Source organism: Vulpes lagopus, chromosome 13 (assembly GCF_018345385.1).
Source record: "Vulpes lagopus strain Blue_001 chromosome 13, ASM1834538v1, whole genome shotgun sequence".
NCBI lineage: Eukaryota > Metazoa > Chordata > Mammalia > Carnivora > Canidae > Vulpes > Vulpes lagopus.
This window is the reverse complement of record NC_054836.1, coordinates 20,330,974-20,358,495: the sequence shown is the minus strand read 5'-3', so window position 1 is coordinate 20,358,495 and position 27,522 is coordinate 20,330,974. Positions and strand designations below refer to the sequence as shown.

The 27,522-nt window shown below is 40.2% G+C and overlaps 1 protein-coding gene across 1 annotated transcript; it reads left to right on the top strand.

Moving 5' to 3' along the window:
- Positions 1–148: 148 nt before the first annotated feature.
- PON3 (paraoxonase 3) lies at positions 149–27,522 on the top strand. Its single transcript, XM_041728283.1, has 9 exons — positions 149–305; positions 1,819–1,889; positions 8,867–8,922; positions 13,958–14,123; positions 18,874–19,000; positions 22,245–22,445; positions 23,667–23,748; positions 24,036–24,164; positions 26,841–27,522. Exons 1-9 carry the CDS (start codon positions 232–234, stop codon positions 26,997–26,999), a joined length of 1,065 nt encoding a protein of 354 aa, XP_041584217.1. The 5' UTR covers positions 149–231; the 3' UTR covers positions 27,000–27,522.

Below are 27,522 nucleotides of genomic sequence, written 5' to 3'. Positions count from 1 at the left end.
CCTGCCGCGTGCAGACCGACTGGAGCCCGGGCGGCGGGGCGCGGGGCGCGGGGCGCGGGGACCTCAGCCTCGGCCCGGGCCTCTCCCCTGCGGGCGGGGCCGGGCGGGGCGGGGCGGGCACGACCCGGGGGCGGGGGCGGGGGCGGGCCCGGACCCGGAGCCTGCCCGCCGCGCCCTTGGCAGCGCTGGGCGCCCGCTCGTCGCCACCGGGCACCCCGGGCGTCGGAGACCATGGGGAGGCTGTTGGCGCTGACCCTGCTGGGGGCCGGCCTGGCCTTAGTCGGGGAGAGGCTGGTGGCCTTTAGGTGAGTGGCAGCGGGGTGGGGCGCCCCGGTCCTTTCTCTCCTCTTCCAAGTCAAGGGCTGCCCGTGCCGCCTTCCTCGCAGGTAGGAAAGGGCGTCTTTGGCCCCTCGCTCCTCAATTCCACCGGCGGACTCTCCCCCGAGGGGCCCTGATGTGGAAAGTGAGCTGCTTGCCTTTCCTCAGATGGTAGAGCAGAGATGCCCCCCGTGTGTTTTCTGAAAGTCGGGCCCGCCCCCACTCCCCCTTGTCCAGGTGACCCTTGGCATGCTGCTCCTGGGAAAAAAAAAAAAAAAAACTCCGTTGGAAGGGCTGGACCTGGAAGGGACGGCTGCCAGCTGAGGTTTACGGCCCACTCGGACATTGCCCAAGGCCAGGGAAACACTGATGAGTACTGGGGTACAGAGCTCGTCCTAGATTAAAGGAGCTGCAGCCAGGCAGCAGGGAAATGAGCTGAACCGTGCAGACGGTGACCGGCCAGTACTGCAAGCATTAGGCCCTTTTGAAGTGGAAGATCTAGTGGTGATAGGCAGAAGGATCTCAAGAAAAGTCAATATACTGGGCTAGAAAGAAACGTTAAGTAGGACATGCATTTCTGAGGGGATCTAAAGCCTCTGTTTGTCTTCACTTGTCTTAAAGTTGCTTTTATTTATTTCTCCAAGCAGAAGCTGATCTCAGAAGTTCACATTAGAATCTATTGAGAATCCTGATGCCTTGTGTTAATACTTTCTAGCTCAGCTTGAGAGTGTTTATTGTTACATTGATTCCCAGCGCGCCCAAGTGAGAGAATCATAAAAAATAATGATTATAAGGCAGATCTAAGGGGTATTTTTACAAGACTGGCAGTAAGATAAGTGTAAGATAAGTGTAATCTTCCTGAATACCATCCAATATAAATTTTAAATTATCCCTGGTATTTAGAAGAACAATTCACTGTGAAAACAGGAACACTATATTGAAAAATAATTTGGCCAATTGTTTACATTGTGGTCAGTTTGACGACTTTATACAAACAAGTCAGCGTAAAATTTTTAAAATAATGAAGTTAGAGCAAGAGTTCCAGGGCTTAGCTATTAGGAAACACTTGAATTTGCTGAAAGCATTCTGGTGGAGGGTCAAAAGATAGGACTATAGGGGGCTAAGGGGAGCCAAGGTGAAGATTTATAATAGATAATACTTTAGCAAATTAAATACTGCTACTCTGTACATTTAAGGTAATAATACTGTTAAGTTACTTATTATATAATATCATTTATCGGGCTGCAAAGTGTTGTCCATGTATAATGGCATTTTAGTCTTTCAGCTATAAGTGGATGAAATGAGGTGATATAGGCACATTACTCATAAAATGTCCACATTGTGTAAACAAATGTATATAAAAGGAAATACCTACTTACTTGTTATATCATACATAAATGATGAGAAGCAAAGCTAATGAATAAGAAGGTGATTAAAGATAGTGTTTAGACACTGATTTGGCTGTTGTGCATCGACCTCCGGTGTTTTTATCTTCTACAGACAAAGAACTAATGCATTTCGAAAAGTGGAGCCAGTAGAACCGCAGAACTGCCACCTTATTGAGGGACTCGGTATGTATGTGACAGTGCCATTTCTTAGTCACCATCCGCCTGACTGAGGCTGCAAACTAACTTAATTCCCGGCTACTCCTTAGAGCCTTCTCCCAGGGGCCTCCACCCCATTGACTAAAGCTACAGTGTCCCGGGTCTCCGGGGCCCTCCTGAATGTTCAAATCCATGGCTTTTGCCCCAGTCCTTTTTCCTTACTGATGTCTCTCCAGTCATTTGAAGGATATCATGTCCCTTACTAAACATCCCTCCCGTCCCTTCTGTGATACTGGCTCTCCTCTGTCTCCTCTCTGTCTTTTCTTGCTTCTTCCCTCTCCTTCATGGTATCTATGGCTTCAAGTATTACTTCCTTCTAAATTTATCTGCAGGTGCCAAAAGAAAGAAGCCCTGGCCTTTACCCTCATGAACCTGATAGCCTACTCAGATGTCTTTCAAAAAATTAATCAAAACTCCATAGCTGCTTCCCTAACCTCTCAAACACCAGGCCTTTTTTTCCAGTCTGAAACTCCTTGCCATTTCTGTCCTTTCTTCCCTCATACTCTCACCCACAACTAGCTCTTCTTCTAGACTTCTCCCACATATGCTAAGCCCATTCTCAAAGGGACTCAGCTCCATATTTAGGAGCCAAATGCTTTCCCTTTGTCCCTCATTGTTCGTTATGAGACTTCTCAGTATCAGCTTCTTCTGTGGCCTCATGTGGGGCTGATCTTGCCTCCTCATTACTGTTACTGCTGCATCGGCTTATCTGGGCTCCCAGCCTCCTGTTCTCCCCGAGACTGCTACTAGAAAAACAGTTCCAGGCCAATTCTGTTCACTGTTTAGAGAATGAGCTTTTTCACTTTCTCATGGTTGCTCATGAAAATCCTCTCCAGGATTCTTCCTCTTTGCTTGTAGACACCAGCTCCCTCTCCTGCCTCTGAATTCCCAAACTCTGATTCACTTATGACACCTACCACACACTTTGTTTTATGGCTACAAGTGTTCTCTCTCTCAGTAGCAGATTGGAAACTTCCTAGAGTCAAGGACTGTGACTTGTTTATCAGTATGTGGCAGGATGACAGCATAGTTTATTGTGATAGGAGTTTGTATTTTCTTTTTCTTGATACATATGTTTCTTTATATATGATATATTTAGACTATATATATATATTCTCTCTCTCTCTCTATATATATATATGTATACACACACACACACACACACATATATATGGAGAGGAAGAGAGACAGAATAAAAGTCTTTCTGATTCGTTTTTCTATCTTCATTTTTCTCTCTCAATTTCTTAAAAAAAAAAAAAGAAAAGAAAAAGTAGCCCTGGCCAGTGTGCTTCCTAGAACCCTGAGGTTTGTGCTGCTGGCTAGAAACGGAAGGAACTGAAGACAAGCCTCTTCCTGACTTTTGTTCTCAAAAACCCAAGCTCCTCCAGAAGGTTCTGATGGGCAAAGGATAGGAATATGTGGATTTTTTTAATAACAGGGATCCTTTCCCCATTGCCTGATGGCATTCTGGGAGGTGGAGGAGGATCCCTGAAAGAATGGCTGCAAAGTGTCTTTAGGGAGGGTGGATCCTTGGTACTATGTGTCCTAGCCTGCGCAAAGATCATGTGCCCATCCAGGACCTGGAAGTGCCAGAACTATATAAATTAAAGGGAACACACAGGCTTGGCAGTGAGTAATTCGGTAGTGACTAGTATAGAATAAAGTACAGATGGTCTTCCTCAGATGTTCTACTTTGTAAAAACTTGCCATCTATGATATTTGCCTGATCCTAGCAGAAGACCCAGTAATGACTGAGATTGGATTTCCCTTTGGCTTAGTGGAATGTGGGTGCAGGGTCAAATTTAATTGATTAAAAAAAAAAAGAAATGTAACATTTGCTCATTTGTTTACTATTTTGTGGAATGATAGTCATATTTACTACACATCTATCTTGCAAAAGATATGAGCCTGCCAAATAATGTAGTGGGATAATTAGACTAGATGATTGCTAAAGCCTAGTCTGGCTCTCAGATCATGTAATTCAAATTGATTTGAGAAGCTAAAACTGGGGCTAATATTGTAAGACATATATAGACCAATGTTCTGATTATCCAGATATTTTGAAAAGAATAGCTAAAATGGTTGGAACTGGCTGAGAGCAAAAGAAAACAATGCTACTTCTTGGGGCAATTAGCATATCTCCATTTTATATTTGGAGAATTAAACAAGTTTGTCAATAAGGGCAATATTGATAGATATCTACAAATAATGCCACTGCCTTATGATAGGCCTAGTGTCTATAAACATTCTGCTGACTTCCTTACAAACATTTGTATCATCCCCACAACTGACCTGTAAGGTGGGTGCTGCTTGCATTCTATCCCTGCAGGTTAGGAAACTGATGCACAGAAGAATGAGGTGACTTGCCTAGTGGTCCAGAAGCAGAGAGTGACAGGCCTACCTTATGAGTCAGGGTGGTTTTTTTCTAAGTCTTGTCCTCTTTGCCGTATGACACTGCCTCTCTTATCTACTGACAACACATTTTGTTATGGAAGTGTTGGAAAAGTATGATGGCAGCAGAAAACAGAAAATCTGAGATGCAAAAAGTCGAAATATTAATAAATAGAGCAGACCAAGACAAGGCAGCCTGAATAAAATCACTAGTGGGACCACCTTCAGGAGACCCAACTATTTAATGAGTGAAAAGCTTTCTGAAGGGATGGAAAACCAATAAGGATTTTAGGCAGGGCTTGGTAGGCAGTCACGGAGCTGAAGAAGAATTCTGATTTGTGTTTTCTTCCGGTCTAGGTTTTTGTGGTTAATTTTATTGATGAAAGAAACTTTCCTCTTTTTATTTTCCTTCCCAGTATTCTTTCTGGGAAGCAAAGTTGAAAAGCAAAATAATTCTAACCTCCAGAAATCATATCTCATAGATCTTTTTGTAGTGAGTTTATCTTCTTCCAGGGCTTTGAGAGTCAAGGATTGTTTTAACCAGGAAGTTAGTTGGCTGCCTTTGGCATGTTATCAAAGCTGCACTTGAAATTACTGGGGCTCCACCCTCCGCAGGATTATCAAGTAGACAGCCATTGTCTTAGGCATCTCCCAATCTTTCCCTCCATCCCTTTTCCTCTCCAGATATGCTTCCCGTATCTCCAAAATATATTTCTACTCCATTGTAGGTTCCATTTGTTTTCTTAATTGGGTGTCAGAATCTTCTTTTCGAGATGTGCAGTAGCGATACTATTGATTATAATGTTGCAGTGTGACACTCTCTCAGGGTGCCTGTAGAAAATGATCAAAAGCCAAGGAGACAAAGTTATGCCATGTAGAGATTAAAAAGCAGTAGATATCTATTCATAAGACTGATTTTTTACTTATCAGTGGGATTTTAATAATAGTCGTGCGCAGGCTAACGAGTGTGTAGGGAGAACTCAGGGGAGGGTGTCCTGGGGCTCTTACTCCCACAGGTGCCACTGTTGCCACGAAGCACTGTGTTGTCATGCAGGTGCAGTGTAGGTGGGGGAGGTGGGGAAGGAGGGGCGGGAATGCTGTGCTTTCAGCTGGTGGTTCTTTTTCACATCTAAGTGGAAAGCACCAGCAACCTTGGGCCCTGGATTAAGTAAGTAAATAAAGACAAATTCAGCACCTCCAGAAAACACCCACCCACTTCTTTTGTAGCTGAATTACTGAGGTAAGTTAACACTGTCAGAGAGGGTATGCGAAATGGTATTTGGATAAAAGATAAAAGAGCACACAACTTGTGGGACACCTTATACTAAGAAATTAACACTCACTTGTCAATGGTTTAACCCAAAGACAAGACAAAGTTCAAGAAACTAATATGGTTTGTCTTCCTGAGTCAGTCAACCAGCTTTTATTTATTTTTTTAAAAGATATTATTTATATTCATAGAGATGCAGAGAGAGAGAGAGAGGGAGGCAGAGACACAGGCAGAGGGAGAAGCAGGTTCCATGCAGAGGGCCTGATGTGGGGCTCGATCCAGGGTCTCCGGGATCACGCCCTGGGCTGCAGGCAGTGCTAAACTGCTGTGCCACCGGGGCTGCCCTCAACCAGCTTTTATTGGGAGTTTTTATAGTGAAGAGGCAGATATATTATGTTGGGTGCAAAGCTGGAGTACTGAGTGAAAACTGGTCTTTGTTGCGAGGAAGCTTACTGTCTGGTAGGAAAATCAACAAGCCAACAGAAGGCTGTAGCCCAGGTGTGAACAAAATATCAGGGTGGAGATAGTCACAGGTGACCACATAAAAAGGGTGCTAGAACTAAGAGGAACTGGGAGAGGTTGCAAGGGCTGGGAAGGTGGCTCCCAAACTCCTCTCTAGAGCCTGTGACACCCAGGTGGGGGCGGGGGGGGGGAGAGATGTGGGTTGCCAAGAAGAGGGAGCAGCCTGTGCTCAGGCATGCAGGTGAACAAGGCTGATACATTTCAGCAACTACCAATGGAAGAATTGCAGCGCAGCTGGCATAGAGAGTGGGGAGTGGGGGCCAAAAAGCTTAGTGAGCCTGGAGCCGACATGTGGAGAATTTGGAATCCAGACCAAGAAGTTTAAGATTGCTATTGCCAACTCTGGGAGACGTCTGCAGGATTTTAAGCAGGGCAGTGATAAGATTGACTTTGCAATTACCCTGATGACTGTCAGCAGTGCAGACAATGGTAGTAGGGGGAGCAAAACTGACCAGTTAGGAAGCTATTGTGCAAATCCAGGGGGCAGTTCCAGAGCTCGAATGATGGTGATCAGCTGGATTTGGGGAGTAAGGAAAAAGAGAGCATCAAAGATAACTTCAGGTACTTGGGGGGATGGAAGTGCCATCCACCAAAATAAAAGTATAAGAAATGGAGCCAATTCGAGGCAGAAATGTCCAGATCAGTTTGGGACATGTTAAAAGTGAGAGATGAAAAAGCCAGGAAGGAATGCTCAATGTACAGGTGAATACAAAGGTCTGGAAATTGGCAGAGTGATTTGGGCTTGATTTAGAGATTTGAGAGTCAATGGCACATGGGTAGAAGCTAAAGCCACAGGACTGGTGGGAATTGCACAGGTAAAATGGATTCTCTGCCATGAGAAACAGCCAAAGGCAGGCTGGGTCTGGAGAATATATTTATCTATGTCCAGAACAGACTTAGGCAGGAAAATAGGGCAAAAGGAAACTGAAAAGGGGTGTTCAAGAGAAAAAAAAAGTAAGAGAAAAAAAAAGTTGGTTCAAAAATTAACCAACCTGTATTCAATGTGATTTTATTAAACTGCTTTATTCAATTAGCTGGTTCTCCCCATGTCTGTTTTACTCCATGTGGAAACTGCACTAAATCTTTCAAGCCATTACGATACCATAGATAGATAAATCTTGATTAACTGGGATGTTTAGAAAATGGAACACTCTGATGAATTTAATTTTCAGGTTACCAGTTGGGGATTAGTTTCAGTAAGTGAGTATACAATTAAATCTTCTTCTGTTCTCTAATTTTCAGTGCCCATTGCTCATTACTCTGTTGATTCAAATTTGCATTTTATTGGCTTTGTTCCCCTTTATCCCCTCTCCCTCTTTGCTCAGTTTTCTTTTGACACACTAGCAACACATTACCCCACACAACCACTTCCCCGTGTGTGCCAGTTACTATAGCTATGTAACAAATCACCTTAAAACTGAGTGGCTGACTTAAGTGACAATTACTTTGCTCATGAATTTGCAATTTTGAGAGGGTTCAGTGGACACAGCTCATTGCTGTTCCATTTGCATCAGCTAGGGTGACTCAGGTTGAGAAGTGAAGTGATCTGAGACTCTTCCAATGTCTTCTCTACCTTCTGTAGTCTCTGTATAGTCTCTCCTCTGTAGCTTCAAAGTACTCAGCCTTCCTACATTTCAGTTGAGGGTTCCTAAGGACCATACTGACAGAGAGGGACAGAGACAGAGAGAAGAGGAAGGGGAAGGAAAGGAAAGGGAAGTGGGGGGAGGGAAGGGAAGGGAAGTGGGGGGGGGGAGAGAGGAGAGAAAGAGAGAGAAAGAGAGAGAAGAGATTGAGAGAGAACCAGCAGCAACTATCGTTATGATTTTACCTTGTATGCCATGTGGCATCAATTCCATCTCATTTTATTGGTTAAAGTAGTTACCAAAATCCACCCAGATTCAAGGGGAGAGAATACAGAGCTTACCTCCTTATGAAGGAATATGAACATCACATTTTAAGAAGGGCATGGGGGTATGATATATATTGGTTCTACCATATTTGTAAAATATAGTTTGCCGCAGTAGATAACCATTGCCTTTATCCTCAGTCCTGCCTGCTTGGGACCACAACCTATGTGGGTCTCTCTCTCTCTGTTAGGAGACATATAAGCCCCATTTTCATCTGGTTCATGGTCATAACTTACTTCTTTTATGCTTCTTTCCATAGAAAAATGCTCAGGACCAGCCCTTAATGAGAAGGAGAGCTGACTAAATTGTTCAAATTTATCTATATTCAGTAGACTTTCCTAAGACTTATTGCTTTTATAACGGATAACAAGTACCCAATAATTTCCCAATATGATTGGATAAAGATCTATTATTAGGCCTCAACAAGTTAGAAGAGAGAACTAACTGTTTGGCTGAGAGGCCTTTAAAGCACCCTCACAATGATGACTTTCCAAATGTGACCACTCCATCTGTACATCAGTCTTTTATGGGGAATGAAGGTGAATCTCTCAGGGCATAGCCTCGAAGTTGTTACATAAAAGAATAAATCTCAGCTATGAATTTATTTAATAGTTATTTGCTTTTTTTCTCCTGAAAATTGAGTTCTAAAACAAATAATTTAGTATTTAGGGAATCTGATTCAGGTTTTACTGTAGAGTACCATGCCTCTGGGATTCCTGGAAGTTAATGTAATTTCCCAAGTAAATAGTTGAAAAAGTTAATGTAGTTTCCAAAAGAAATCTAAAGTTTGTCTGTGAGATTTACTTTTTAAGCCTTCATTCATGCATCTTCCTGATCCTCCACTTCTTTTGCAGAAAATGGCTCTGAAGATATTGATATACTTCCTAGTGGGCTGGCTTTTATCTCCAGTGTGAGTATTTTCCATGGCCCTCAGACACTCATGTCAATAGTTAGATAGATAGTACATTAATGTTGCCGACTAGAGCTGCCAGATGGATCCCTACATGCTCATCCTAACTGTGGTTAAATCAGTCAACAAAAAAAGCCAAAACAAAATTCCAGAGTGTTAGTCAGGATACCACAGGAATGCCCAGGTTTGCTTGCCCCATGTGGCCAGCTCCCTGTGGGCAGTTACAAATTCAGGATAGTTTCAATAAGTGTATATTGATTTCCATTTGATTCCTAGACTAGTCTCTAGTTTTGTCCTGTTGGTGTCCATCTTCATCATTGCCCTGTGGTACTGGATCTCAGCTTCTGGTAGTCATCTCCTCACTAGCTGGTAGTCTTCTCTCTATGCCTGTTTGTGTTTGGAGCTCGGTAAATGTTTGTGAATCATATGTTGACTGTGTTACTTGATTCAAAAGCCGGAGTATTTTCCATCTTAGATTCCATGCCATCCCTTCCAACTCTTTCAAAGGCAAGTAGAGAAGAGCCTACATTTTATTTCCAATACCATCTTCACAGATTTAGAATGATCAGGAAGCTATATGAAAGACTGACAAATAAATGTAAATAAATTAAACACAATAAATTGAAATGCACATGTTGTGAAGATGTTTAAAATTACCATGTATTTATTGAACACTTGCAATTTAAAATGGGATCTAAGATTCTAAAAAAGCAAATAGACTCCATTTTCAATATGAATTCTGATTGCTGGAATTGCGTGCCCTAAATATTCCATTTTGACCAATAGAATACTACCAAATAACATGAATTTTTAGATCTATATCTTTTAGGCTAAAAAGGGACACATATAATCACACTTAAAAGCCTGAAATCCTAAATCCTTAAGAATGCAAGGTAGAGTCAGGGGTTCACTTGGATTTTAAATTATTGTTGGTGGCAATAAGTGTTGGGATGCATGAGTGGGAGAGGTTTTATTTCTTTAGTTTTCCTCTAAAACCAAAAGTAAAACAAAGCTGTCTAGAGGAGCTTTTCCTTTGTTGTCTTAAATTTTCTATTGTCAATTAGATGTTCAGTGTTATGCCAAATAGACTTTTCAAAATGATTATTCTATAACTGGGAGATTTCTTCGCTTTGAGGAGATAATATTTGTAGTTCCAGCTGTGTGCTGCTTTTCTATTTTCATTGGAACTAAAAGTACTGAACTATTGCTGTATAGAAACTAGAGATTTTCAGTGGAGAAATGTTAATGTGGAGCTTTAAGTAATGGAGCTCTTTTTTGTAAACAACTCATAGGACTAAGGATGGTGTTTTTGGCTTATTTTCAATTTCTTTGCACTGAAATGAACTCAAGTCCTTGTTTTTGGTTTTTCCTATCTCCCTTTCTGGCCTTCCCAGAGCATGTTTGGAAGCTGCTGGTTTAGAGAGAAACTCTTCACCACATTTGTAGTGAGCCTATAGAGAAGTGCCAGGCAGGCTATTTGCTTCCTTACCTTGGGACTTGGCATGCTTCTCTTCGCCTGCCTTCTTCACATGAGACGGAGCCAACTCCTAGTTCTCTGTCAGGCCTTATTGTGGAGGCACTTTAATTCTACAGGAAAGTCTTCCCTGACTCTCTTTCTGGATGACATGCCTCTTCGATGGCCTCTAACATTGTTTGTGCCTAGGTGCTTATATACTACACCTTGTCTGATGTGATCTCCTGGTGCTGCCTCCCCAGAGTTCAAGCTCCTTGTGGCCAGAACTTTGTGGAGTGTCTATTGCCATGCTCAACACCTAACACGCTACCTGACATGAGTGGGGTACTTGGCTATTTACTTAATGCATGTGCTGGTGAATGAGAGCAGTTGAGAATTTCAATGCTGGTGCACACCTCCATGTAGCCTATTATGGAAAATAAGACATCTGCCCCTCCGGGGGATTTTCACCATTTTTGGTGGTAAAAGTTATCCAAAGAATGGCTTGCATTCACTTTCTACAAATTCCTACCCTATTGCCTTAAACAGAAAACTAGGTGCAAATGAAGCTACTTCCTGGACTTGTTTCATTCATCATGACACTTAATCTAGGTCAAGTTTGTTTGCAATACCCTATGCTTATTTACTTACCAAATCATTTCCATTCCTAGAACATCCAGTCTTTAAACTAGCTGGCAGTGCCCCCAACCTACCAAGATACTTGCTGTGGTATTCGTCCCTGAGCTTCCTTCCTGAGCAGTGTTCCCCACTGTCAAACCTTTCTTTTTTGGTGTGGCAAGAAAGAGTGTGGAAAATTAATGATATGAGTCACTTAGTCTGTTCACTTCTCTGGGCTTAGTTTTCCTCAGTGAAAGGGAAGATCTAGATGTCTCTGACATTTTTTTTTTTTGTCCATTATTACCATTACCTAAGCCACTGGGTTTGGTAACAGTCTGACTATGTTGAAAGGGTAGATCTGAAGACTGAATTTAATGACCTGATATTGGGAAGAACAGTGATGCTCTTAACTGAGAATTATAAATACAAATGAGAGGAAGGATTTGGGGAGAGAATGTTGATTCTGGTTCTAACAATTTGATTCTGAACTGCTCCTAGGAAGAAGTTGGGATTGTGAGCTAGACCTCCAGAGATAGGTTCCAGGTAAATGTGTAGATCTGAGAATAATTGGTATGGAAGAAATATCTGAAGCCTTATAAATAAGATCTGCAAGGAAAAAGTATAGTTCTCTGTCAGGCCTTATTGTGGAGGCACTTTAATTCTACAGGAAAGTCTTCCCTGACTCTCTTTCTGGATGACATGCCTCTTTGATGGCCAAGAAGGAAAGAGAGGTGGATGAGGATAGAAGGAGGAAGGGGCAGAAAGAGATGTAGGACTTCTTTTTTTTTTTTTTTTTTTTTGAGATGTAGGACTTCTATCTGGAAATTCTACTTTGACTTTTGAGAAGGAATAAAGGGGTACATCATAGTGTCAAATGCCATAGAGCTACAGATAAAGAAAGGTGGAGGGGTTATCAAATAAGATATTTTGGAGGGCACTGATATTACCTTGATGGAGGCACTTCTACAAATTCATGAGATTTGGAGCCATTCAAGACAGGTGACAAGACCAAATGATGTTTCTAAGCCTACAGTGTGGGGAAAGCAAGATAACTGTGTGTTTGAAGGAGTAGTAAAATTAGGAGAAGATTTGTTTCAAGGAAGGAGAAATGAGCAATCTTTCAGGCAAATGAAGGGGGCACTGGTGAGAAATGAGTAGGAAAGCAAGAGAGAGACTGTCATTTCTGAAGACGTGTCCCAGAGAACAGCAACTAAATAAATAGACAACAGAAGTATTTAACTTAAGAACAGAAGAGGGATCCTCTTTCCTTAAGAAAGGAGGGAAAAAAGAAAGAAGATTGATAAAACTGAAGAATTACTGAGACAGAAAGGAGGGAATCAAAGGAAATTCATGTTGAGTGGCAAGGGGTTTTGTTTTGTTTGTTTGTTTTCAGAGAGCTGGGAGGTAAAGTCATCCACTGAGAATAAAAAGGAAGAAGGTAGGTGCTTTGGAAGATAATAAGATGAATTTAGAACAGATACTTGGGGAAATGCAATAGATTGCTTGGTAGAATGAACAAAAAGATTGATAAACAGTATTGAATGTCTGAAGCTAGAATGATAACTTTATAGTAGAAGTTTTATATAAAAGCTAGACCAGAAAAAAAAAAAAAAAGCTAGACCAGGGCAAGGGGAATTGGTAGGAATTTGACGAGGGAGCAGTAAGTAAAGAATGTGGCTTCTTAAGAAGACTATTGGTTGATGACAACAGGTTCAAGGTCTGAAAGGAGAAGTTTGTGGCTAGGGGCACACAGATCTCTCTTCCTCCAGGTCAGGTGACCTGAGAAAAACGAAAGCTGGAATAGTACCTTTTCGAATGGATTTCAGCAGTGCCATTGCTATCTGGGGAAAAGCCAGGTTTCTGGTAAGATTTAGGCATAGATGAACTATTCTAAAAAAAAAAAAAAAACCCTCAAAGATGTATGTGGAGTTGTTTACAACTGAAGATTGACTCCCATAGGGGTAGAGTGAAGGGCAGTGGAAGGGCCAAGAATAGTATTATTATATGTAAGTGTGAAAGTGGGTATGCATATTTCTAAGCAAGGGAGGGGACAAGGAGACAGAAGATAGAGTAAGAAGGAGATAATTTAAATCAACTATAACTGGAAATGAGGCTACAAGAAAAGATACAATGTTGTTAATATTAATATATATCAGAATGATGGGGGAGGAGACCAGGGAGGAAGTGAGCTGAGTTTTGTAACTGGTGTAGCACAAACCAACTCCAAGTTTTGGCACAATGACCTGGGATGCAGCTAAGGCCCACTGCCTATTATTGGTTGATAGACACATGTAATTGGTCCTTCCAGTAGAGAGATCCACCATCCAAGTTACTGAAATAAATTTTTTGCAATATTTGAAGAAAAGGATTCATGTCCAAATTTTCAGATATAGCTATAGGAACAAAATAGGTCAGAAATAGTCAACTTTATGTGACCGGTTCCCCTATGTGAATTCTTGGCTACTTGTGCTATTTGTCACTACATAATACAATGGATGTAGGGATGGGAGCAATATAATGAGACTGTATACCCCTTCTCTCTGCCTCAAGGAAGGTTAGTTGCCAACTCTCAGGGCTGGAAAGGACAGATTATCAGGCAGGACTTACAAATCATACACTTTAACTCTCTTATTTTATAAAAGAGGAACCAGAGGTATAGGCAGGCCGAGGAGCTCACACATAGTAACCCAACCTAGTGTCTTGCATTATACATTTTAGCTTAACCCCTTCTCTCTATGTTAATAATTGAATATGAGTTCTTCCCATATTCCCATTCCCAATGGCTTAGGTGACATTGGTAATCCCTCAGATCAGATAATGGCACAAGATGACAGAGTGAAAAATCCCAGAAATCCAAAAGAAATTCAGAACTTTGAATATTTTTGTTAGGTTTTGAGATTTTAGCTTCCATATCAAAAGGAATGAAAGTCATATATGCACTTACTTATTTTATATTTTTTACAGGGATTAAAATATCCAGGCCTGCCAAGTTTTGCACCAGATGAGCCAGGACAAATTTTCTTGATGGATCTGAATGAGCAAAACCCAAAGGTCCAGGCATTAAACATCAGTGATGGTTTTGACAAAGCATCATTTAATCCACACGGAATCAGTACTTTCATCGATGAAGGTAAAGCCTGAATGCTTAAAAATAAGGGGGAAATGAGGGAAATACAAGCCACTCAACCTCAACAACTGAATGTGTATGTGAAAGGAGGGAAAAGTCTATTTTACCAGAAAAAATGTATATTTGTAAGATAATAAATGTGTACTAAACATTTGTAAACACCGCATTCAAAAAGGGACACTAGAAGGTGGCTATTCCTTCTTCCTCTTATCTCCTTCTTTTTCCATTTCACCTTCAAAACCAGTTTGGAGATTGTTCTCAGCAATCTAACATATATGTGGGGCTGGGGCCTTGCTTCCCCTCCACCCCCCTCCCCTGGGCACCTATCCCTGGGGCTGTTTGTTTAAAAAAAGTAATAAAAGGAATAAAAAATTATTCTGAAATAAAAAAAAGAAATCTAACATATAAACTGAAAGCCCTTTGAAAATAATTGTGTGACATCAGAAAACATAACATGATAGAAAACAAGAGATAAACTAGACTTCATCAAAATTAAAAGCTTTCTGCTTCAAAAGACACCATGAAGAAAGTGAAGAAATAGCCCAAAGAATGAAAGAAAAAATTTGCAAATAATATATCTGATAAGAGACTTGTATCCAGAATATATAAATCACTCTTACAACTCAACAACAAAAAGACAGCTCAATTTAAAAATGGACAAAAGATCTTAGTAGACATCTCCAAACAGATATGCAAATGGCCAATAAGCACATGAAAAGATATTTAATATCCTTAGTCATTAGGAAAATGCAAATCAAAACCATAATGAGATGGCACTCCATTCCCACTAGGATGGTTATAATAATAATAAAAAAGCAGACAATGACAAATGTTGGCAAGGATGTGGAGATATTGGAACCCTCGCACTTTGTTGGTGTGGCCATTTTTGAAGGCAGTTTGGTTCCTCAAAATAAAGAGTGTGATCCCCAAACTCCACTCCTTGATACATACCCAAGAGAATTGAAAACCTAGATCTACACAAACACTTATACACAAACATTCATACCAGCATTATTCCTAATATCCAAAAGGTAAAAATAACAAATTCTCACCACGTGATGAATGCATATACAGTGGGATATTATTTGGCAATAAAAAGGAATAAAGTTCTGACGTGTGCTACAACATGAATAAACCTTGGGAACATTATCGTAAGTAAAAGAATTCAATCACTACAGGCCACATACTGTATATGATTGCCTTTATATCAAGTGTGCGGAATTGGCAAATTCATAGAAACAAGGAGTAGCTTAGTAGTTGGCTGGGGCTGGGGAAATGGGAAAGGCAGTTAATGGGTATGGGCGCTCTTTTGGGGGTGATAAAAACGATCTGGAGCTAGAGACTGGTTATGGTTGCACAACTTTGTGAATATACTAAAAACCATTTCAAAAGCATGAGTTTAATGACAATGGATTATATGGCACAGCTGTTACAAAAAACTAAGTTATTAATACATTGTATATACTTTAAAACAAAGCTTCTGATGTTATTTCTTACTTGTTCATAGTTCATAATTCCAGATTAATTTAATTTTCAGATATGTGTGGATCCATAGGGCATGTGGAAAATAAAAACAGTGAGATCTCACTAATAGTAACTAAGTGAAGAGAAGGCCAAATAGAAGTGTTGCAATTCAGAATTTTTAAAGAAATGATGTGTTAATTCTTTCAAATACATACTGGAGTTACATGTATTGTTAAGAATACATTTGTTGGAGTGATTTTATTGGATAAAAAAATAAACATTAAGAATTATTAATCCACTTACCCAACAGATCTTTGTTAAATTCCTTTGGTCTGCACAATAGACTTGTTCGTTTTTATTTATTTTTTATTTTTTTGACTTGTTCATTTTTAAATAAGTGGGTTCCTTTTAAAACTTTCACATATAATTTATTTATTCCTCAAACTAAAACACTGGGCCCAACTTTTTAAAATATGGAGTTACAATGTTTCATCCAGTTTACCCTTCAGATATCTCTCTAAGCTGTCCACCTCTTCCCATCCTCCCTGCCACCATCCCAGCCCAAGCCCCCAACATTTCTTCCCTGGACTCTATAATGGCCCCCTGACTATTACTGTCTCTCTTATACCACCTCCTAACATTTTCATAAGCAAGAGTTATTTTTTTATGCAAATCTGATCACATCCCTCCCTTCTTAAAATTCTCCATATTGTTTCTATTACTCTGAAGAAAAATCTCACTTCTCCAGAATGGCCTGGGCTCCTAGGCACTACCCCTATGTGTGTACTCTGGCAACTGTCTTCTCCAGTCTCATCAGATTAGCACCTTCCCCCATGACTCTCTCAACCAGCCGTCCTGGATTTCCGTTAGACCTATAAAATGCTCCATGCGTCAGGGCCTTTGCACTTGCAGTTCCCTCTATATGGAATGTCTTTCCACCACTTCTGACTTATTCTCACTAATCATTTAGGCCTCAGTTTAGATATCACCTTCTCAGGAAAGCCTTTCCACCACCTTGCTTCTGACTGTGAACCTTACTATATTTCTTCTCAGTGCACTCCTTCTTTTAGCACTCATCAAAATGGCAATGAAAGTTTTTTTATTAATGCTAAATGATACCAACCTTTTTCCCTCTCCCACTATTGCTCTATAGTGAGCTCCCTCGCATCCTTAGATCCAAGCTTGTTACCCTTTAAGTGGGGGCCACTCTATGAAGAAGACATCTCCCCTCTCCTGTATTCCTGTATTTACTAATTATTTCCTCCCTGTTTTCTTTTTTCTCTATTTTTTAAAAGATTTTATTTATTCATTAGAGACACACAGAGAGAGGCAGAGAGGGAGAAGCAGGCTCCCTGTAGGGAGCCTGATGTGGGACTTGACCCCAAGACCCCGGGATCATGATCAGAGCCAAACATTCAAACACTGAGCCACCCAGGCGCCCCTCCTCCCTGTTTTCTTCTCTAGAATATAATCACCATAAATCACGTGTGGCTTGTTTATGGCTGGATTCCCACAGTCTAGAACAATGTCTGTTGCGTAGTAGGTACTCTGTGATCATGTGTTGAATGAATAAATGAGTGAGCCCCATGAGACAGGGCAGATATTAATAGTCAGTTTTGTAGATGGAGAAATGGGATTTGAAGAAATGCAGTGACCTGTGACTTCACATCTGTCATTAATAAATGACAGTTCCAGAAGTAGAACCTGAGTGGTCTTCTTTTTAATCCTATATCCTTTACTTGGGTGAAATAGGGTTCCAAGCTCTTTTTAAATTATTTGAGTCACCATTTCTTTGCCTGACCCTCATCTAGACATTTTCACTGGAGAAAGGAGAATGAGTGACCCCATTAACCTAGAGCTATTTTATTGCATGGGATAGTGTTAGAGGTGGATTTTTTTTTTTTTTTTTTGACATGGAGAGTAGGGATTAGTTTTTTGGTTTCATCTTGTTTTTGTTTTCTGAGATGGAACCAGTTTATGGACTAACCCTTAAGCATTTAATTAGACTTTCAGAAGTTGAATATATTATGATTGCAATCTTATTTTATTAGTTACTTCCTTTAATTATGTATTTAATAAGGGCAAAGCATTACACATAAATTGGAATGGAATGAGAAGACAAAAACCAAAAATAAGCTTCCCGAGCATCTCTTATATGGGAGAAGAGGTCCAGGAGAGGCCTAGAAAAGGGATAAAACCAAGGCAGTGTATGTGATGTTCATGTTGCGTCTGGCAATAGTGTCTGGCTGAAGAGCCACGTGGAAGCTGAAATCCAGCTTGGCTCTGCTTGCAAAGCCTTGCGCCCTGGAACAGAACTGGGTCAGACTAAAAGAAAGATTCACCTGTGAGGGAGTGCCTTTCCTTAATTAGGGTAAATGTACCTGTGTTTTTCAGGGGCCCTGAATATAACTCCTGCATCTCTGGGCTGGCACTTGCTCTATTGTGTGTTTGAGAACCCATCAAGAAGGGAAGAGGGGACAGGAATGCAGACCAAACCCTACAGTGGGAGATGGGGCCAGGCTTTTTCAAACTCCAGAGCTCATCTGACCTAGCACTTCAGGTCAGAAAACAGTATTTTGAGAAACAGATTACTACCCTCAATTCTGTCTGCAGCTGTGAACATTTCAATGTGAAAACAGATAGGTGAGCATGCTCAAAGTTGGCAATACTTAGAACTGACTAGTCTGCTTTCTTTTGCATTCATATTTACTTCTGTGTCTGTTTGGCTCATCAAATATTGTTGTTGCAACCTTAGGTAGTTGACTTGTGCCAGAAGTTTATTCTCTAGCTGGGACATGTCACTTATTTTAAGAAATTTGCATAGGGGATCCATGGGTGGCATAGCCCTGACATTTCTTGATTGTGTGTTGCAATGTAGGCGTTTCTCACAGAAAAGAATTCTCAGCACAACTTTTGCTCACTTGTATCCACTTCTCCTGTTGAAGTGCCACCTTGGGAAACCATATCTGTTTAGTTTATTCACCTTTGTAGTTCTGTATCTTCCTGTTGGAGAGGGTATATAGGTGAGGCTGAGGAGACTATTGAGAAATGTTTGGGCTTGGCTCTGCCACTTGGTGGTGGTGCAATTTCTGATGAGTTATTTACCTTCTGAGCCTCAATTTTCTCAGTAAAATGGAGATTCTGGTAATTTACCTAGCAGGTGTACTGTAAGGATCAAATGCAAGGTATATAAGAAGGGTGCTTGAACATTATGAAGTTCTACACCAAGTTTGATAATAGTTGCAATAAAAGTAAACTTCTTGGAAATTATGCCTTTTTCCCAACTTAGACCATACTGTGTATCTTTACGTTGTGAATCATCCCCACATGAAGTCCACCGTGGAGAAATTTAAGTTTGAGGAACAACAACGTTCTCTTGTACACCTAAAAACTATAAAACATGAACTTCTCAAAAGGTATGGAATTAAAGCACTTTGTACTTCTATTTATTTTGCACCTCTGCTGTGTGCTTTATTTTCTTTGGTTCAGCAGGCTTAAACTTTTGTTTTGTAGCATTTTTTCCTAAAGCTTTCAAGAGGTTCCCATGGTGACTCTGCCCAGCACCTCACTAGAAATTGCTGTATTCAGTATTGAATATCTTTATATTCTCCAACTTTTTGAAAGCATTTTAATCCTATAAAGGTGCTCAATTAGATTCCCAGCTCTAATTCCATCCTCTATACCACAACAATGCAATACCTACTATTGGGCTCTCTTCAAACACCTACACCTTTTTCTAGTTGTCCCGGTAGGTTGTGTTCTGAGAGCATTACCGACTGGCTGTTATAAGCAGCCTCCAGATGGGCCATTCCTTTGTTTGATAAAAGCTTTAGAGCAATATTTGAAAAAAAGGCTGTAGGCACATATAAAAATTCACATTTACTAAGCGTTGACTCTGTGCCAGGCACTGTGCCAAAATACTTATTTAATTCTCCCAACAGCCTTTAGTAATAGACAGGAGTAAAAAACTGGGACTTAAGAAGTTTCGGGTTAAGTAACTTGCCCAAATTACGTAATTTGTAAGTGGCAGAACCAAGGTGTAAACCTAGATCGATCTGCATTCAAAGCCAGACTCTCAGTCACAGTGACAGACATCCTTCTTACTGTGTTGAGAAAAATAGTTAAGTTTTTTAGTGTATAATTGCCCTGTTCCAAGGCTGTAACAAACAATGAAGAATTTGTCTTTTGTAAAATGGACTCAACGGCTGAAACATTAGTAGAAGTTCATCTTTTTCTAAAATAGAACAGGAAAAGAAAAGGAAGGAAGGTCACCCTCTCTCCTTTGCTCTCTCTCAAAATCATGTTTGAATTTCTCCCTGTAGAATTTGGGGGTGATAAGCAGAGGGCAGAAGAAGAGAAGATGGGGCTGCTGAATGCTTTTCGTGATGCACTGCACTGGGTTCTGAGGCACAGTGGGGACCGGGACCGCCATGGGGTTACTGAGAAACTGTGGACAAATCTCTCAACCTATGCTTCAGTCTCCTCAGCGAAATGGGGTTCTCTCACTGACCTGACTTACCTAACTGGTGATTGGGAGGATCAAATGCCATAACATATGACCTCACTGAACAAGTTCTTTTCATTGAAAGCACAGCCTGAGGGAAAGTTCAATAGGCCAGGACTTTACTGGAGAGTTACCAGCCCAGGGCACAGAAGTGAGGGATCAGCCTGAGGAGGGAGAGTGGGTGTTGAATTGTGTTGAATGGGTTGAATTGTGTCCTCTCAAAAAGATATGTTGACATTTTAACCAATCTTCCCCCAGTGACACTTCAGAACATAACCTTATTTAGAAATAGGATTACTGCAAATGGACTCAGTGAAGATGAAGTTATATTAAAGTAGGGAGGTCCTTAATCTGATATGACTTGTGTCCTAATAAGAAGACTGTGACAGACAGGGAGAATGCATGTGGGGATGAAAAGTGAGACTGAAGCATCTCCAAGCCAAGGAATGTCTAGAGTTACCAGCAGCTAGAAGAGGCAAGGACAGATCCTCCCATAAAACCCTCAGAAGGAATGAGGCTGTCAGCACCTTGATTTCAGACCTCTTGCCTCCTGAGAGACAGTAAATTTCTCTTATCATAGACTACCCAGTTTGTGGTGCTCTGTCATGGCAGCACTAGGAAACTCATACAGGGGAGAAGTTGTAGGGAGTATGTTAGCAAGCCAGCCACTGCTAGGTGCATCTAACTATTGGAAATCATGAGATTGTCCTCCAGTACACAACATCAGCCTCATTTTAGGACAATCTAGCCAAGGTAAGAAAGGGGGAAGAGTTTATCCCCCCGTCCAATCTCTGCTGAGTCAAAAGTTTGCCTCAAAGGAGTATTAACTCCTGCACACTTCTGGGTGTGAGTATGCAAGTCAAGCCTGGTGATATCCTGTGCTTTGATGTCAGCACACATACCTGGAAATGGGAGCCTGAGGTCCATTACAGAAATGAGGCAAGGCGCTATAAGGCTGCACTGTGGAAGGGCTGTCAGAACCATGCAGGGCTGGTTGAAGGCATGCCGGCTGGACCAGGGCAGGGGACGCTTTGATGACCTAAGGAGAATTTTTGAGAGGTGCCCTGATACACAACCTCCCCTGAGCTCTCACGGTGTAGAACAAGGTGCTATGGGGAACAGATTATTAGGGAATCCAAAATAACCAATGCATTTGCCAGTACTTTTGGGAGGAAGGAATGCTTAATCCAAGACCGAAAAGGTGAGTAGCCTAGTGACCTTGGGAAAGTCTTTGTAAATTAAAACCTCAAAGGATTTCCTGATCATCCAAATTATTTTTCTAAATTTTTAACCTAAGAGTATTTAATTTTTTTTAACATTTTTTTCATCACCATCTCTTTTTTCTTTTCCAAAATGTAAATGACCTTATTGCTGTTTACTCTTATAAGAGTATAACTTATTTCATTTAAAAATTTTAATAATATGGAAGAACAAAAGCAAGAAAGAATGACACTCGCAATTGCAATATAAAGATCAGGATGGACTAGGTTATGTTACAATAACAGAAAAGAAGAACTATAACACTCTTAGTGGCTCAAAACCACAAATTTTGTTTTGTTTTCTTACTCATCCTACATGTCTAATGCAAGTGATTCAAGGACTCAATGTTATATTGTCCTCGTGTAGGGCCCTAAGAGGCCACACTTTCAATCAGCAGAAAAGTTGTCAATTACTGTTGAAGAGTAAGGGAAGCATGGTACATATTGGCTCGTGTTCCAGCTAGGAGGTGCACACATCACTTCATTTTACTGGCGAAAAGCAAGTCACATGGCTGGGCCAAACATCCAGGGCATGGAGATGCCTAATTCCAGAAGAAAGAGAGCCAGAACTATTGGTGAACTGCACTGTGACCACCACGAATAACCATTATTAACATTTACGAGTCAACACTTTGGAGTTGAGGTTTCATTGCATGTGTTTTTTGCTGACTTCTGTGGAAGAGAAGATTGAGAAAATAATAAACAGCTAAAAGAAAACCCATCAGGTGTGATGAAAAATCATATACTTTATGTATGAATTTCTTAATCCAAACTGCTTCATGTGTACTTTATCATGCTGATGAACATAATGGTCTTTGAGATGTAGTGATTTTGACAACAATCTGGGTATTTATACACTCCTTGGGTTTTGCTCTCTCTCTCTCTTTATCACTTTAGTGTGAATGACATTGTGGTTCTTGGACCAGAACAGTTTTATGCCACAAGAGACCATTACTTTACCAACTTCTTCTTGGTACTATTCGAGATGATCATGGATCTTCATTGGACTTACGCTGTTTTCTACAGTCCAAGAGAGGTCAAAGTCGTAGCCAAAGGGTTTAGCTCTGCCAATGGGATCACAGTCTCACTAGACAAAAAGTAAGCTTTTATAATTTTCCAATACTTTGCTCTTAACATTTTGGTGGACTCCTTCTTTTAAGAGGTGGTTACGTCCTCAGGCTTAAGTAGTGAGGTGTGGCCAGGGTTCACACTCTATGTGTGATCATATGCACATCATTTGCCCTCTTGCATGTCAAGCTCCCCCAGTGAAATGAAAGATGTGGACTCAAGGATGTGAGGTTCTTGTTCTAATTTATTATTCTAGATTCTAGAAACACTGTTACCTAACACACTGAAAAGGATAATAAATGCACAATATCTCTGCCCTTTATGAGTCTGAAAAGCATTTAACCTTTACACCGAGTTGAGTTACCCAAAAGTTTTATTTATTATTTATTTATTTATTTATTTATTTATTTATTTTATGATTTTATTTCTTTATTCATGAGAGACACACACAGAGAGAGGCAGAGACACAGGCAGAGGGAGAATCAGGCTCCCTGTGGGGAGGCTAGTGTGGGACTTGATCCCAGGACCCCAGGACCACAACCCAGGCCAAAAGCAGATGCTCAACCACTGAGCCACCCAGGTGCCCCCAAAAGTTCTTTTTGGAGAAGGAAACATGACTTAGATTGGGCATTGTGATTGTGTAAATTTCAGATTTACTGAGATATTACAGCAGATTTTTCTATAAGAAAGTACGATTTTATGCAGCATAAAATTTTATGATGAACTCTTTTAAAGTGTTTTAAAATGGAAAGTTTTTTTTAGAAGAAAAGTACCCATGAATACTAATATGTACATTTGAGATAATAGAGATGATCCCTGTAGAAAATAACTCTAAGTTTTCTTCCTCTTTTTAAAAATGATTGTGATTGAGCTTCACGGTCATCTGCTACATCTTTCCAAGCACTTGTTTGCGGAAGTATAGATTCTCTTGGTCTTATAATAAGGAGGTCTACTTACCTCCACCTAATTTAAGGAATAAATTGTGACTCCTAAGTAATGAGACTGAGCTTATATGTCACCTAGAAACACTAAGTTCATTACTCTATAGTCACATCTCATATTTGAAGCTTACTTAAAGCTCTTGAAGAATCTTAAAAATAAGACTCTGTTATCTTCTGGTACTGTGGTTTAGAAAGAACTTGCAGTGGCACTTAGAACTCTTGTGAATTTGTAGACAAATTCTCTCCTCCAAAGTAAAAGCTTATGTCATCTCTCATTATTACTTACATGTAAATGTTATTTGCTTCAAAGGTATATCTACATAGCTGATGTAACTGCTCAGAACATTCACATACTGAAAAAACATGAGAACTGGGATTTAACTCAAGTGAAGGTAAAACCACCCTGGCTTGCCCACACAACATTGCGTCTTATACCAGCTCCCATGCCTGACCTAGGACTGTGCTCCTTGAATGGAGGAAACTTGACTCTTTTTGAAGAATATCAGTGAGATTATGCTTGCACTTCTAAAATTCAGTAGAAAAAAATAAAATAAAATAAAATTCAGTAGAAAGGGCCCTTAAAAAGACCCATTTAGGGAGCCAGAAGGAGCTGTTGGGGGAGAGGAGGGGTAGACAAGAAAGTTGAAACAATGTCTTTATATTTCCTTTTTGTTGGAAGGTAATACATTTGGGCACCTTAGTGGATAACTTAACTGTGGATCCTGATACTGGAGATATTTGGGCAGGATGCCATCCTGACGGCAAGAAGCTGCTGATCTATAACCCTGAGGATCCTCCAGGGTCCGAAGTAAGTTCCTATACTTCTCTGAGCTCATAGCCAAAGGTGCAAGAAAAATTTTGTTGAGGTGACTTGGGTCACATGCAATGTTCCGGAAGTGAACAAGTCCGGCATATGGAAAAAGCAGAGATTTTCACAGAATAGAGAGATAGAGCCCATTAATCTTTTCAGGTCTCCTGGTGCCAATTTAACATCAGTGCTAAACAATATGCCCCACTCTTGCTAGGGTTGTACTTGCTACTGGGAAGAATAGATAAGTAGGAGCTTGATTACTCACATTGACCTAGGTTGCCATATCACATTTCCAATCAAGATATAAGCTCTGGGAAAGACCTAAAGTTAGGCAAAGGGAGAGTACTATATGAGACCATCTTCTTTCACACTACCTACTATGAAGCTCAAAAGAAAGGATTTAAATGACTGTAATCTAGAAACCAAATTAATTTTTGCCAGCAGGTGCTAATATATACAATAGTGTTGAAGAATGTCTCATTTTAAAGATGCTGTTTGTGTTATTCAAAGTTTCTAAAAAAAAAATTCTTCTAAAACAGGTGTGCCTGGGTGGCTCAGTGGGTTGAACATCTGATTCTTGATCTTAGCTCAGGTCTCAATATCAGGGTTTTGAGTTCAAACCCCGTGTTGGGTTCCATGATAGGCCTGGAACCTACTTTAAAAAAAGAAAAGAAAAAATATCTTCAAAACAATAGCACCATTGAATGGTATGTGGCATTAAAAACAAGAGCAGCATTTTCTTATAGCATTCAGTTTATGAATAACAGATCTCTAGTACATTCAATATAGATACAAATTCTGGCACACATACTCTGAGAGATTAATTGACAAAAATTTGTTGGGTGCTTATAATGGGCCAGATTTTGTTCTAATGCCTGGAATATATCAGAAAACAAAACATACAAAGATCTCTGCTCTTCTGGAGGGGGATAGACAATGAACAAAAACGATAAGAAGTAAATTGTATAGTAAGTTTGAAGGTGGTAAGTTCTATGGGAAAAACATATAACAGGGTAGAGGGAGTCAGGATTGCTGTGAACAAGGGGATGGGTAGTCCTATTATTAAATACAGAAATCAGGGTAAGCCTCATTGAGAAGGTAAGGTTTGAAGAAAGAAATAATGTTTGAATCTAGGTTGGGGGAGTTGGGGAATTAAAATTCAAACCCTAGCCTGGTAACTGGCCATGGTAACATATACTTATTTCTGCTTCCAATATAGCTCCTCTTCAGCTAAAAAGAGTATTTCTCTAATTTATTAACATATTAGTCATAGTTTCTTAAAAACAAACAAACTAATGACATATGTTGGCAGATTGAATTTAAGTAATAAAAAAACAAACAAACAAGCAAAAACACCAAAAAATACAAAAAGAAACAAAAGTTCAGTCTGAGCTAGAGCCTAAAGAACTGTTACCCTAAGCTAGCAATGTACCTTTGCTTCAGATACATGTCCCGAAAAGTGATACATGTTATTATTTTTTACCAACACCCAACAATATCTGCTATAAGAGAATTAAAATATGGGAATGCCTGGGTGGCTCAGCAGTTGAGGGCCTGCCTTTGGCTCAGGTCATGATCCCAGGTCCAGAGATCAAGTCCTGCATCAGGCTCCCTGAGAGGACCCTGTTTCTCTCTCTGCCTGTATCTCTTCCTCTCTGTGTGTCTCTCACTCAGTGTGTCTCATGAATAAATAAATAAAATCTTTTAAAAAGAGAGAGAGAATGAAAATGTGATACATAGCATGATTTGAAAATCTTTCTCATATATCTATTTTCACGTTCATCATATGTTTATTTTAGATAAGATTTCTTCCTTCATGGTCAGTGAGACCCCTCACTTGTGGTTGAGGCTGAACTTTTCTACACAAGTTCCAAGTTTGAGTATTTTCATGTAACAAACCTGAGATGAATTTATGGGCTCTTCCTTAAGATGAAAAAACAAAACTAAACTCTAATAAGTGTTGATATATATTCATGACTCATGAATTTCTAATTGGTTTTCTTTAAGTCCTATCATGTCCTATTTGAGTGAACCTCATCCAGGCTATTTAGAAAACTGAGCACTTACATGTTTACTGATGAGGAAACAAAAGTGTGTTCATCTTGAGCATCAATAACAGTCACAGGCAGGGATGTCATATGGCATTGCAAAGTATGCATTCTCTATGCTTCTGAGCCATTTTTGCAGATGTGAGGGGGGCTCCAGCTGTGATGACTACCATCCTACTGGGTATGAGGTTAGGTTGGCTTGCTTGCTGAGTGTCCCTGTATCCTTTCTGTCCTGTGTTTCCGTCCCCATAGTAGGCCTAGTCAAAAGCAAGACCCTTCCCACAGAGGAACACTATTCACTCAGGAATCAGATAAGAGCACCCACTGGTTCTCACCTCCTCCTTTTTTTTTTTCACCTCCTCCTTCTATAGGAGATGCCTGAATTATCAAAATTGTGTAAACAACCTTGTTGGAGAATTTGGCTAATGTCAGATAACCAGTCCACTTGACTGTATAGATATAATTAGAACATTGCTACTTGCATCAGAATAAAAAAAATAATTGTATGCAAATTTTAGTGTATTGATTTCTGAGAAATATAATAATTCTGGAATATTTGAGGAGGAAATGTCACTGGCAGCTGTTTGCTCATGTAGTATATTAATGAATGATCTTTTCTTAACAGGTACTTCGCATCCAGGATGTTTTGTCTGAGAAGCCTAAGATAAGCACCGAGTACGCCAATAATGGCTCTGTGCTTCAGGGAAGCACCGTGGCTTCTGTGTACCACGGAAAACTTCTCATAGGCACGGTATTTCACAAAGCTCTGTACTGTTTGCTTTAGATCCCAGACATTCCAAAAAAGTCTTGTTAACCAATGAAAGACAAAATTGCAAGCAGCAAAATAAATGTGTTTATTTGGGGTCTCAGGGATTGCAATGTGAGAAATACAAATTCGGCTAGAATTGAGAGCTTGCTCTGGGAGACAAAGGAGGTTAGAGTTTTTAAAGAGGAGAGAAGGGATTTACATAAGTTGTTTGAAGCAAAGTTTTTTGGTGTTGGTATAGCTACAGTTACACTAATCTACGTGTGATTGGTTGCTAGGGCTAGGCAGAAAGTCCACTTATGTACATTTTAACACCTACTAGATGACTTGGCTTTTAGCTGAGTTTAGGAAAACTGAGAATTTTATATAGAGCATGTGCATAAGCCCCACCTCCTCGATGTCCTTCAAGCTCTATTTTAAATAACTCTTTTCGTAATTGTCACTCAATTTTATTGTCTCTGTTGTCAATCTACATGTTTGGTAAAAAATAAACCCATAATTATATGATAAGTGGAATTGTACATAAATGACAAATAACCAA

What these genes read in the sequence shown, in the direction of transcription:
- PON3 (XM_041728283.1), top strand. Translation starts at nt 232, where the DNA reads ATGGGGAGGCTGTTGGCGCTGACCCTGCTGGGGGCCGGCCTGGCCTTA. An exon ending in GGCTGGCTTTTATCTCCAGT is followed by an intron (nt 8,923 to 13,957) that starts GTGAGTATTTTC and finishes TATTTTTTACAG; the next exon opens with GGATTAAAATATCCAGGCCT. An exon ending in GGGATTTAACTCAAGTGAAG is followed by an intron (nt 23,749 to 24,035) that starts GTAAAACCACCC and finishes TTTTGTTGGAAG; the next exon opens with GTAATACATTTGGGCACCTT.